This window comes from Herpailurus yagouaroundi, unplaced genomic scaffold, assembly GCF_014898765.1.
Source record: "Herpailurus yagouaroundi ecotype Mexico unplaced genomic scaffold, PumYag 77, whole genome shotgun sequence".
Lineage (NCBI taxonomy): Eukaryota > Metazoa > Chordata > Mammalia > Carnivora > Felidae > Herpailurus > Herpailurus yagouaroundi.
This window is the reverse complement of record NW_024412388.1, coordinates 73140642-73153722: the sequence shown is the minus strand read 5'-3', so window position 1 is coordinate 73153722 and position 13081 is coordinate 73140642. Positions and strand designations below refer to the sequence as shown.

At 36.3% G+C, this 13081-nt stretch overlaps 1 protein-coding gene across 5 annotated transcripts in view; it reads left to right on the top strand.

Moving 5' to 3' along the window:
* The window catches only part of COL24A1 (collagen type XXIV alpha 1 chain), a 405325-nt gene that overhangs the window by 117519 nt on the left and 274725 nt on the right, over nt 1–13081 (top strand). For all 5 annotated transcript variants that reach the window (XM_040470847.1, XM_040470844.1, XM_040470848.1 and 2 more), the window contains one exon: nt 4196–4249. In XM_040470847.1, the coding sequence (XP_040326781.1) occupies nt 4196–4249 (54 nt within the window). The remainder of the gene's footprint in view (nt 1–4195; nt 4250–13081) is intronic.

Genomic DNA, 13081 nt, shown 5'->3' with positions numbered 1-13081 from the left:
CACTCTGTGAGCAAAAATATTTTAGTTCTTTGTCTTTTTTTTTAATCTTTGGGCATCAATTAGTTGAAAAGAAAGGATACCTTGTACTGTAGTTAACACAAAACCCAACAAAGTATACAACTAAAATTACTGAGTAATTAAAATCATTTAAATAATGGTTAAAACATGAGTTAAAAGTATGTCTCTATATATTAAAAGTCATAAAAGTTATTATATTTAAGATTTACTGAGTGTTTACGAAGTTCCAGTCACTATTCGAAAGTCTATGCCTCTAATTTAATCTTTACATAAATCATATAAAGTTGGTACTGTTATTATTCTTATTTTACAGATTAGGGGAACTGAGACATAAAGTTGAACAGCTTGCCCAAGTTTTCGTAGTTAGTTGGTGGCCACCTGGGAAAACCCAGGTAATCACCTATGTCAGAGCTCATGCACTTAGCCACTGTGCCATACTGTCTGAGAATTTAACATTTTAAGATTGTTTTAGGATTTTAATATTGTTTACAACTCTATGAAGGTGAAGGTGATTGTAGATAGGGAAAGTTAGACGGAAAATTATAATTTATTAAAAAACATTAAAATGTACATTTTAAAAAAGATTATTGTTTTCCTGAGCAAATCTTCGTGTTCCCTCTAACTCTACCCTCCTATGTCAGGCTTGTTTGTTTTTTTGTCAGATGCAAGCAGCTTTAAGTTACAGTACTTTATATACCCCATTTTGTCTGGCTTCTAACAGTGCAAGCATTTCATGTACATCTCTCAGGAATTATTTATTCCACAGAACCGTTTTCAGCATCTGTTTGTTTGTGTAATGGTAAGCTTTGTTCTTCTTAGTTTTTTGCCTCAGACTCAGGGTATACCTGGTCAGTCATGTACCCAGACTTGTGCTCAGCAGTTGAATATTAGAAGTTACAAAGTGCATAAATAAGGGACATGAGAGTAGGTCATGAAGCTGGCAAAAAGCCTTTACTCAAGGATGATTCTAAACCACGTAACAGGTACTTACCGTATCTGCAATGGTTGGCAAAGTAAGACCCTAACTTCTTGTATTTTCATTGTTCATTGTGTGAGGGTTTTCTGACTTCTGATAATAATAAAAGGAGCTGGTACAAGACATTTTCTAAGGACAATACTAAGCAATAAATGATACCAATATTCTGTTATGCTTCACATACTTACACAGAGTAAACCTTTTTAATGTCTCCCCCTCCCCTTACTTTTTGACACAGTTTGTATTGATAACATGTTTATTGCTGGGCAGGGAGGGATATACTGGTCTGAGAAACAGAGACTTAGATTTTAGTCCCAGCCCTGACTTGCTATCACCCAGGGCATTTAACCACTGTGATATCCAATTTCTTGTTTAAACTGAGAGACTATATCATATTTAAGGTTCCTTGCAAATCTGTGACTCTTTAGTTGCCTCTCTCAGGGATAGTGTTTGCCAGTATTTCTTTAGTCTCAGCTACAGAAAAGGCAGAGAACCTGTCTCATCTTTAACACATGGTCTTAAAACCCTTAATTTTTTTTTCCTGGACTAAATCACCAGAACCAACTCTAATGTGTGTTTTAGGGCAGTGATTCAGGGAGCATAAGATGATAAGAATGAGGCTTTTTGCTTGTTCATTTTGTACCTTTCTAATTATTCTGGTAAAAAAAAAAAACAACCACATTTTTTAATGTCGGCAGGGACTTTGGTAGGAGATACTTGACCATTTTTTTGTTTTATCAACTCTTTGAAAAAAGTGGTATATCAGACCGAAGATAGGATAAAAACTTAAGAATTAATATTTGTGAGAATCTTTAGTTTCTAACTTTATTTATTACTTGTTTATATCTTATGAGTGGACAAAACTTGTAGAGGTTTGACCTGGAAACTTTTCCCAGTTATGGAAGGAGACAGATGTTGGATGAAAAATTGCTTGCGCTCAATCTATTAAAAAGAAACTATACAAGTTAGTGCCTATCTAAATCATTTGTTTACTAGCATGAAAAGAATGCCATAGTCATAAGGATGTCTTTCTTATTTTATATCTCCTACTTTGGGTAGTCTATTATCTAAGATGATGACATCAGTGACTTTTTTTTTCCCCAAATGAATCTAAGTTGTAACGTGAAAGAGTATTTACAAGCTAAAAGAAGGAATGTCCTGATTTGGAAGGCTTTTTACATTTTGCAATAAGGAAGCTTTTGCTCTACAAGCATTTAAAAACTAGAGAAAACTACCAATCAGAAATTAAGAAATATTCTTTCCTTAGAACAAAGACATTATTGGGGTACCTAGGTGGCTCAGTCGGTTTAGTGTCTGACTTCAGCTCAGGTCTTGATCTCAGAGTTCGTGGGTTTGAGGCTCACTTCAGGCTCTGTGCTGACAGCTCACAGCTTGGAGCCGCTTTGGATTCTGTGTCTCCCTCTCTCTCTGTTTCTCCCCCATTCATGCTCTGTCTCTCTCTGTCAAAAATAAATAAATGTTAAATTAAAAAAAAAACAAAGACAATTATTATGTTCTTTCCACACATTTAACTAGAAGTTGCTGTCAATTATAGAGGTGTATGTAATCATTACTCCCTTGTCTAAAACTTACTTGAAAGCTCAGTTTTTATAAAAGAGACTTGACATTTGAGGAAACTTCCAGCTGAAGTTTTTCAAAGTGAAGATTCATTCTGAAGAATGAACGAAATTATTCCAAAATGTGTGTTTTTAAGTATCTGGTTGTCGATTAGTGTTTCTGAAAACAAAGACCTAGTAGGTATTTTTCCTTCACAGCTTGTAAATTTAGCTTCTGGTTTGCTTTTTGCCACCAGAGGTCTCCAGTGAGAGCTCTATCTTTATCTCTTTAAGAGAGGTACTTGCCATTTTAATAATGTAAGCCTCCTCTAGATATTGATTATGACGGATGATGATTTTGTTTACTTAGGAGAACTTAAATGAAGTTTTATGTAATACTATTAATTTTCTCTAAATTTGATTGCAGTAGTTTCATTGTGTACTGTTTTATGTCCTGAAACTCAGATATCTAAGCAATGTATGAGAATGAATTTAGTGCTTATGGAAAACAGTGCTTTACTTCTTGAGATGTGAATAAATGCATACTATATCTTGTATTTCTATGTAATCTGAGGCCTATTAAGCCAAATCTGAAACTTGAGTAGAAATTTAATGTGACAGAAATAATGAACTCAACAGTTTCTCTTATGAAAACAAGGGTATTAGACTACTGGTCCCCCCCTGTTCTATACTTCAATCTCTTGAGAATATTGCCAGCCCTTTCAGGCTTTATGACCACTTGTCTCTCCTCTGAATCTTCTCTCTGGCCCTGATTTCACTTCGTTAATCCAAATGAAAGTCAGAAAATGAAGTCAGAAAATGAAGTCAGAAAATGGCTTCAGAGATATTGAAAAGAAATCCTCAGCATTTTAATATAATGATCAAACAATCTAGGAATTATAGGTATCATCCAGGAAAGGATAGAGGATATGAAGGGAATAATTAATGGTTATAGAATTGGTTAACATTTAGTGAGTACTTTCTGTGTGCCAGGCACTGTGCTAGGAACCTTGCATGTATTGTCTCTAATCCTCACAATGACTCTGTAACAATGTTAATACTGTTAGCATTATTTTCCTATTTTATTAGTGAGGAAACTGAGGCTAATAGAGATTAAGCAACAAGGACTTAAATCCACATAATTCTTGATTGCTAAATCGGGCCCCTTGTAGTATCAACGGAAAGAGGAATTTTCAGGGATAGTCCCAGGACTCTGGTTATTTATAAAAGTAACTCCTCATCTAGAGTCCTCTACCTTGGTGAGTCAAACTTTATTATCTCTGGATAACACACACACACACACACACACACACACACACACACGCACACACACACTTTTCTTCTTGACTTGAGTGCTTAACTCAGTAATTTGTTTGTATCTCCAGCACTTAGGAGTAAATATATATTACATCCATACACGTTTTAAAAGTAAGTTTTCCACAGAGATGATGGTTACAAATTAAGTCTTTCTGAATGGTAGTTACAACCTTGTTTGACATAATATATTGAGTGCTGTTTGCTAAAAAGCCATTATAATTTTGTGTGGCATAATACATTGATTTGTTTGCTTACCATATGTCTGTCTCCATTTTAACTTGTATTTATTAGGTTAATGCTTATACGCTGACTCTCACCCCCATTTTAGGGCCAAATGGGTGACCCAGGACCCCAAGGACCATGTGGCCCTCCAGGACCAGAGGTAAAATGTTGGTTGGAAGATAACAAATTTGAAATAAAGGTTGAAAAAAATTAAACTTGCTTGTAAAGCATGTTTTTATATAATAGGCTTAAGAAAGATTCTCCTTAAAGTTTATATCTTTGTAAATAGTTTATATTAATTTTTTTTCTCCTATGTCAGAAAGTATGCAACAGTGATCCCAAGGAACTAGAAAAGTATTAACCACATTATAGTCCTTATTAGATCACAGCTGATTTATTTATTCTGAACAATAACTATAATAACACATACTTAGGGTTTAAAATCAAATTTCAGGATAAGCTCCACTGAATTTTTAATACAAAATGCTTCCAATTTTTGTTATATGCATTATCATTTGGATCTCATATTCTAGAATAAATACAATTAAGTCTGTAGTACATATATCAAATTTACTTGTTTATTCTTTGAAATTTTGACTTTGGCTGAATGCTTGATCTGGAGTGTCTTTTTTTTTTTTCCTGCAAGTTCACATAGAACACAAGGTTCTTAGATGAAACATTTCAGTTTTTTAAAAATCATTTTATGAGTTGGGGTGCCTGGGTGGCTCAGTCGTTTAAGTGTCCGACTTCAGCTCAGGTCACGATCTCATGTTCTGTGAGTTCAAGCCCCATGTCAGGCTCTGTGCTGTCAGTTCAGAGCCTGGAACTTGCTTCGGATTCTGTGTCTCCCTCTCTCTCTCTGCCCTTCCCCCACTCATCTCTGTCTCTCAAAAAATGAATAAACATTAAAAAAAATTTAAAAATCATTTTATGAGTCAAAGATATATACCACATGGAGATAACTTCTGAAGTTCACTCTAATTCAGAAATATAAGCCAAAAATACATATATTCAGAAATATAAGCCAAAAATATATATATACACCTATACATACACATACACACCTAATTCAGAGTCATAGATGCAGCAATAAAGCTGAAAAAATGAATTTGGCTTCAGAATAAATAAATCAGAGCAATAAAATCCCCTCAGTGTCAGAGTAGCAGGCAGAATTTCTAGAAATAGCATTCTACTGATGCTTTCTCCCTCTCTTTGTAAACCATAAAATCTACTTCTTACCCTGCAGCTGTCTTTCAGGGTTGGTTGATTTCTTCAGTCAATGCCTATTACTACTTATTGTCTAATTTAAAAATACATTGCATATTGGTAGTTCAAAAATCTAAAAATCTACATTGTACCTAGTTTTATTAATAGGGATATAGTAGGAGGTAAAATACAGTAATATATTGACGTCACCATTCTGGAAAGAAAGAAATTGTTTTGAGTAATTGAAGTAATTATTAACGAATAATTAAAATAGTATTTAACACATTAATATAACTTTATATATTTTATGAGCCTGTTTGCTTTTAATAATTTTTCATGAAAACCTGCCTGGAATGAATTCTATTTACTTGTCTTCTCATACTGAGGATACAGACCTAATTTATCTTTTACTAGCCTTAAAGATGATTTATTATGAACATGGGTTGTTCTTTTTAAAAAAATTTTTTTTAATGTTCATTTTGAGAGAGACACACACAGAGTGGTAGCAGGGAGAGGCAGAGAGAGAGAGAGATGCACACACAGAATCTGAAGCAGGCTCCAGACTCTGAGCCATCAACACAGAGTTCGATGTGAGGCTTGAATTCACGAACCATGAGCTCATAATGGAGCTGAAGCTGGACACTTAGCTTACCGAGCCACCAGGTGCCTTTGAATATGGGTTGTTCTATTGTAACAGTTACAGATAGTTTGCATGCTAAGAAGGACTGTGTCACTGCCTTATAATCAGTATGGTTTGGGATCATTTTCTTCTTTTTCCTAAAGCTAGGTTAAAGGATGGATGCATGGGCCATGGTTTTACTTATTACTTGGTCTTCCAAAGATGTTTCTTTTCTTTTTCTGTTGCCTTAGAGATTTAATGATTTGCAATCATCATTCAAAACATTGTCTCATTGTCTTGATTTTTGCACTACTAATACAAAGTCCTGAGCTCTAACCTTGTCAGACTGTACCCATTCCTCCTGCTCAGCTGTGTTAAATGTTTTCATTGAGCCAAAGATGTAACCTGTATTCTCATAATTGGTCAAGGTGTTTTTGGGAAAGGGGCTTAATCTAAAGATCATACTTTTTTAAACATAAGAATATAATGTATAGGCAGTTATATGAGGCAACACTTTTATCCAAATCCCTCTCAACATTAGGCTTTTGATAGAATTGCAGATCTAAGAATTTACAATAGTATGTTTAATATTGTATCAAGACTCAAAAGTTTCTACCTGTATAGTACATGACTTTTCTCAGATAAGGGGTTTTATATGTAGTGCTAAATTTAGACTTTATACTATAGGCAATGATCAAAGATTTTTAAGCAAGGGGAATGAAATCATCAGACTTGTGTTTTCAACAGGTGCATGGTAGCAGGAGCACAAAGGTAAAAAAGAAAGAAAGGAGAGGTGAGAAGACTAATTGGAGGCTATTTAGGAGGATAAGTAAGGCAAGACCAGGCTATAAATAATGAGAGCCTGTTAAAATAGAGAAGAGAGGATGGCTTCCAGAAATAATTGGGATATACAATTCACAGCACTTGAACCACTCAGTTCTGTTCATTTAGTTTGTGTAAGAGAGCAGTAAGAGACAATTTTACTGTTTGTTGCTTGAAAAGTTGGGTAGAAAGTGGGATCACCATTCTAAAAAAATTTTTTTTTAATGTTTATTTATTTTTGAGAGAGGGACAGAGCACAAGTGGAGGAGGGGCAGAGAGAGAGGGAGACAGAGAATCCGAAGCAGGCTCCAGGCTCTGGGCTGTCAGCACAGAGCCCAACACAGGGCTTGAACCCACGAACAGTGAGATCATGACCTAAGCCAAAGCCAGACGCTTAACTGACTAGGCCACCCAGGTGCCCCTGGGATTACCAGTCTAAAAATAGTAAAAAGGGAGAAGGAGGAAGATATTCAGAGGGGTAGAGATAATGCTTTGGTTTTGAGATTGTTAGGACTGCAGAGCCTGTTGGACATATAGGAAATTAGTCTCATAAGTGTATAGAAAACTATAGACCTGAAACTCAGAAGAGAATAGGACTAGAGATAATTATTTGTTGTCATCCACATGGTGGTATTAGATGAAGCAGCTGTTAACAGATGAAATCATTTAGGGAGAATGTATGAAACAAGGTTTGAAAATACTACACCTGGACATTCACCCCGAAGGCTACATTCTCTATCTACAGTGCAATCGGTTTTAAATTAACAATTTAAAGGCAGTAAGATAAACTTTGGTACCTTAAAAGCACAGAGAAAAGGAAAAAATCACTTTGGAAATTAAAAAATATTTAGTACTGGGTGAGAACCAATCACTATAAAACTTGAATGTTGCACATTTCTCTAAAAAGCAAGGAAGAACAAGAATAAATGTATTATGCATAGCACAAGTGTAGGGATTTGTTTCAAAAGGAGAAAGACGTTGAAAGAGATCAAATAGGATAGATTCTGTTTTCTTTATAAATATGAGACAATCCCAAGACTAAGAGGACTGGGTGCATCCAGAAAGAGGGTGCTTGAGTAGATTTGTGAAGAGTAAGTGGGGAAGTAACTAGAGACTTATAAAATAATTCCTGAGCTGTATTAAGAACTCAGCTGAGATTGAAAAACCATCTTCCCAAAATATAGCCACAAAGTCCAATACTTTTTATTGGAACTGTATTGTAAATTTGAGTCTGAACATCCTACTGGCCAAAACAGTGAAATATTCACTTATGTGAATCTCTTCTTCCTTAGATTAAAAATGATTGTATATACTTAAAGTTTATAATGTAATGATTTGATATGTAGAATACATTGTGAAATGATTACCAAGATGAATATAATCAGCATATCCATCACCTTCCATAGTTAACTCTTTAATTTCTTTCTGGTGAAAATGCTTAAGATCTACTCTCAGCAACTTTCAAATATACCATATTTGTTTGTTTCTTTTTCATTTTTTTAAATATGAAGTTTATTGTCAGATTGGTTTCCATACAACACCCAGTGCTCATCCCAACAGGTGCCCTCCTCAATGCCCATCACCCAACCTCCCCTCCCTCCCATCCTCCATCAACCCTCAGTTTATTCTCAGTTTTTAAGAGTCTCTTATGGTTTGCCTCCTTCCCTCTCTGTAACTTTTTTTTTCCTCTCCCCTCCCCCATGGTCTTCTGTTAAGTTTCTCAGGATCCACATAAGAGTGAAACCATATGGTATCTGTCTTTCTCTGTATGGCTTATTTCACTTAGCATCACACTCTCCAGTTCCATCCACGTTGCTACAAAGGGCCATATTTCATTCTTTCTCATTGCCAAGCAGTATTCCATTGTGTATATAAACCACAACTTCTTTATCCATTCATCAGTTGATGGACATTTAGGCTCTTTCCATAATTTGGCTATTGTTGAAAGTGCTGCTGTAAACATTGGGGTACAAGTGCCCTAAGCATCAGCACTCCTGTATCCTTTGGGTAAATTCCTAGCAGTGCTATTTCTGGGTCATAGGGTAAATCTATTTTTAATTTTTCGAGGAACCTCCACACTGTTTTCCAGAGTGGCTGCACCAGTTTGCATTCCTACCAACAGTGCAAGAGGGTTCCCGTTTCTCCACATCCTCGCCAGCATCTATAGTCTCCTGATTTGTTTATTTTAGCCACTCTGACTGGCATGAGGTGATATCTCAGTGTGGTTTTGATTTGTATTTCCCTGATGAGGAATGATATTGAGCATCTTCTCATGTGTCTGTTGGCCATCTGGATATCTTCTTTAGAAAAGTGTCTATTCATGTCTTCTGCCCATTTCTTCACTGGATTATTTGTTTTTTGGGTGTGGAGTTTGGTGAGTTCTTTATAGATTTTGGATACTAGCCCTTTGTCAGATATGTCATTTGCAAATATCTTTTCCCATTCCGTCAGTTGCCTTTTAGTTTCGTTGATTGTTTCTTTTCAGTGCAGAAGCTTTTTATCTTCATGAGGTCCCAATAGTTTGTTTTTGCTTTTATTACCTTGCCTTTAGAGATGTGTCAAGTAAGAAATTGCTGCAGCTGAGGTCAGAGAGGTCTTTTCATGCTTTCTCCTCTAGGGTTTTGATGGTTTCCTGCCTCACATTCAGGTCCTTCATCCATTTTGAGTTTATTTTTTGTGAGTGGTGTGAGACAGTGGTCTAGTTTCATTCTTCTGCATGTTGCTGTCCAGTTCTCCCAGCACCATTTGTTAAAGAGACTATTTTCCATTGGATATTCTTTCCTGCTTTGTCAAAGATTAGTTGGCCATACTTTTGTGGGTCCAATTCTGGAGTCTCTATTCTATTCCATTGGTCTATGTGTCTGTTTTTGTGCCAATACCATGCTGTCTTGATGATTACAGCTTTGTAGTAGAGGCTAAAGTCTGGGATTGTGATGCCTCCCGCTTTGGTCTTCTTCAAAATTACTTTGGCTATTCGGGGTCTTTTGTGTTCCATATAAATTTTAGGATTGCTTTTTCTACCTTCGAGAAGAATGCTGGTGCGATTTTGATTGGGATTGCATTGAATGTGTAGATTGCTTTGGGTAGTATTGACATTTTAGCAATATTTATTCTTCCAATCCATGAGCATGGAATGTTTTTCCATTCCTTTGTATCTTCTTCAATTTCCTTCATCAGCTTTCTATAGTTTTCAGCATACAGATCTTTTACATCTTTGGTTAGGTTTATTCCTAGGTATTTTATGCTTCTTGGTGCAATTGTGAATGGGATCAGTTTCTTTATTTGTCTTTCTCTTGCTTCACTATTAGTGTATAAGAATGCAACTGATTTCTGTACGTTAATTTTGTATCCTGTGACTTTGCTAACTTCATGTATCAGTTCTAGGAGACTTTTGGTGGAGTCTATTGGGTTTTCCATGTATAATACCATGTTATGTGCAAAAAGTGAAAGCTTGACTTCATCTTTGCCAATTTTGATGGCTTTAATTTCCTTTTGTTGTCTGATTGCTGATGCTAGAACTTCCAACGCTGTTTTTTGTTTTTAATTTTTTTTGATGTTTGTTTATTTTTGACAGAGAGAGAGACAGAGCATGAGTGGGGGAGGGGCAGAGAGAGAGGGAGACACAGAATCCGAAGCAGGCTCCAGGCTCTGAGCTGTCAGCACAGAGCCTGACGCAGGGCTTGAACTCACAGACTGCAGGATCATGACCTGAGCCGAAGTCAGATGCTCAACCAACTGAGCCACCCAGGTGCCCCACAGAACTTCCAACACTATGTTAAACAACAGCAGTGACAGAGGACATCCCTGTTGTGTTCCTGATCTCAGGGGGAAAGCTCTCAGTTTTTCCTCATTGAAGATGATATTATCTGTGGGCTTTTCATAAATGCCTTTGATAATGTTTAGGTATGTTCCTTCTCTCCTGACTTTCTCAAGGGTTTTTATTAAGAAAGGATGCTGAATTTTGTCAAATGCTTTTTCTGCATCGATTGACGGGATCATATGGTTCTTTTATTTTATTAATGTGATGTATCACATTGATTGATTTGCAAATGTTGAACCAGCCCTGCAGCCCAGGAATGAATCCCACTTGATCATGGTGAATAATTCTTTTTATATGCTGTTCAATTCGATTTGCTAGTATTTTGTTGAGAATTTTTGCATCCATATTCATCAGAGATATTGGCCTGTAGTTCTCTTTTTTTGCTGGGTCTCTGTCTGGTTTTGGAATCAAAGTAATGCTGGCTTCATAGAATGAGTCTGGAAGTTTTTCTTCCCTTTCTGTTTTTTGGAACAGCTAGAGAAGGATAGGTATTCTCTCTGCTTTAAATGGCTGGTAGAATTCCCCAGGGAAGCCATCTGGTCCTTGACTCTTATTTTTTGGGAGATTTTTGATAACTGATTCCATTTCTGCACTGGTTATGGGTCCGTTCAAGTTTTCTGTTTTTTTCTGTTTGAATTTTGGAAGTGTGTGGGTGCTTAGGAATTTGTCCACTTCTTCCAGGTTGTCCAGTTTGTCGGCATATAATTTTTCATAGTATTCCCTGATAATTGCTTGTATTTCTGAGGGATTGGTTGTAATAATTCCATTTTCATTCATGATATTATCTATTTGGGTCATTTCCCTTTTCTTTTTGAGAAGCGTGGCTAGAGGTTTACCAATTTTGTTTATTTTTTCAAAAAACCAACTCTTGGTTTCATTGATCTGCTCTACAGTGTTTTTAGATTCTATATTGTTTATTTCTGCTCTGATCTTTATTATTTCTCTTCTTCTGCCGGGTTTGGGGTGTCTTTGCTGTTCTGCTTCTATTTCCCTTAGGTGTGCTATTAGATTTTGTATTTGGGATTTTTCTTGTTTCTGGAGATAGGCCTGGATTGCAGTGTATTTTCCTCTCAGGACTGCCTTCACTGCATCCCAAAGCATTTGGATTGCTTTATTTTCATTTTCATTTGTTTCCATATATTTTTTAATTTCTTCCCTAATTGCCTGGTTGACCCATTGATTCTTTAGTAGGGTGTTCTTTAACCTCCATGCTTTTGGAGGTTTTCCAGATTTTTCCTGTGGTTGATTTCAAGTTTCATAGCATTGTGGTCTGAAAGTGTGCATGGTATGATCTCAGTTCTTTTATACTTATTAAGGGCTGTTTTGTGACCCAGTATGTGATCTATCTTGGAGAATGTTCCATGTGCACTGGAGAAGAAAGTATATTCTGTTGCTTTGGGATGCAGAGTTCTAAATATATCTGTCAAGTCCATCTGATTCAATGTATCATTCAGGGCCCTGTTTCTTTACTGATCCTGTGTCTAGATGATCTATCCATTGTTGTAAATGAGGTATTAAAGTCCCCTTCAGTTACCACATTGTTATCAACAAGGTTGCTTATGTTTGTGATTAATTGTTTTATATATTTGGGGGCTCCCGTATTCAGTGCATAGAGATTCGTAATTGTTAGTTCTTCCTGATGAATAGACCCTGTAATAATTATGTAATTCCCTTCTGTATCTCTTGTTACAGCCCTTAATTTAAAGTCTAGTTTGTCTGATATAAGTATGGCTACTCCAGCTTTCTTTTGACTTCCAGTAGCATGATAGTTCTCCATCCCTTCACTTTCAATCTGAAGGTGTCATCAGGTCTAAATGGGTCTCTTGTAGGCAGCAAATAGATGGGTCTTGATTTTTTATCCATTCTGATACCCTGTGCTGTGTCTTTTCGTTAGAGCATTTAGTCTATTTACATTCAGTGTTAGTATAGAAAGATATGGGTTTAGAGTCATTGTGATGTGTGTAGTTTTCATGCTTGTAGTGATGTCTCTGGTACTTTGTGGTCCTTGCAACGTTTCACTCACAGAATCCCCCTTGGGATCTCTTGTAGGGCTGGTTTAGTGGTGATGAGTTCCTTCAGTTTTTGTTTGTTTGTGAAAACCTTTATCTCTCCTTCTATTCTAAATGACAGACTTGCTGGATAAAGGAATCTTGGCTGCATATTTTTTATGTTCATCACATTAAAGATTTCCTGTCATTCCTTTCTGGCCTGCCAAGTTTCTGTAGATACATCTGCTACTACCCTTATATGTCTACCTTTGTAAGTTAGGGCCTGTTTATCCCTAGCTGCTTTCAGAATTCTTTCTTTATCCTTGTATTTTGCAAGTTTCACTATGATATGTCGTACAGAAGATCAATTCAAGTTACGTCTGAAGGGAGCTCTCTGTGCATCTTGGATTTCAATACCTGTTTCCTTCCCCAGATAAGGAAGTTCTAAGCTATGATTTGTTCAAGTACACCTTCAGCCCCTTTCTCTCTTCTTCTTCTTCTTCTTCTTCTTCTTCTTCTTCTTCTTCTTCTTCTTCT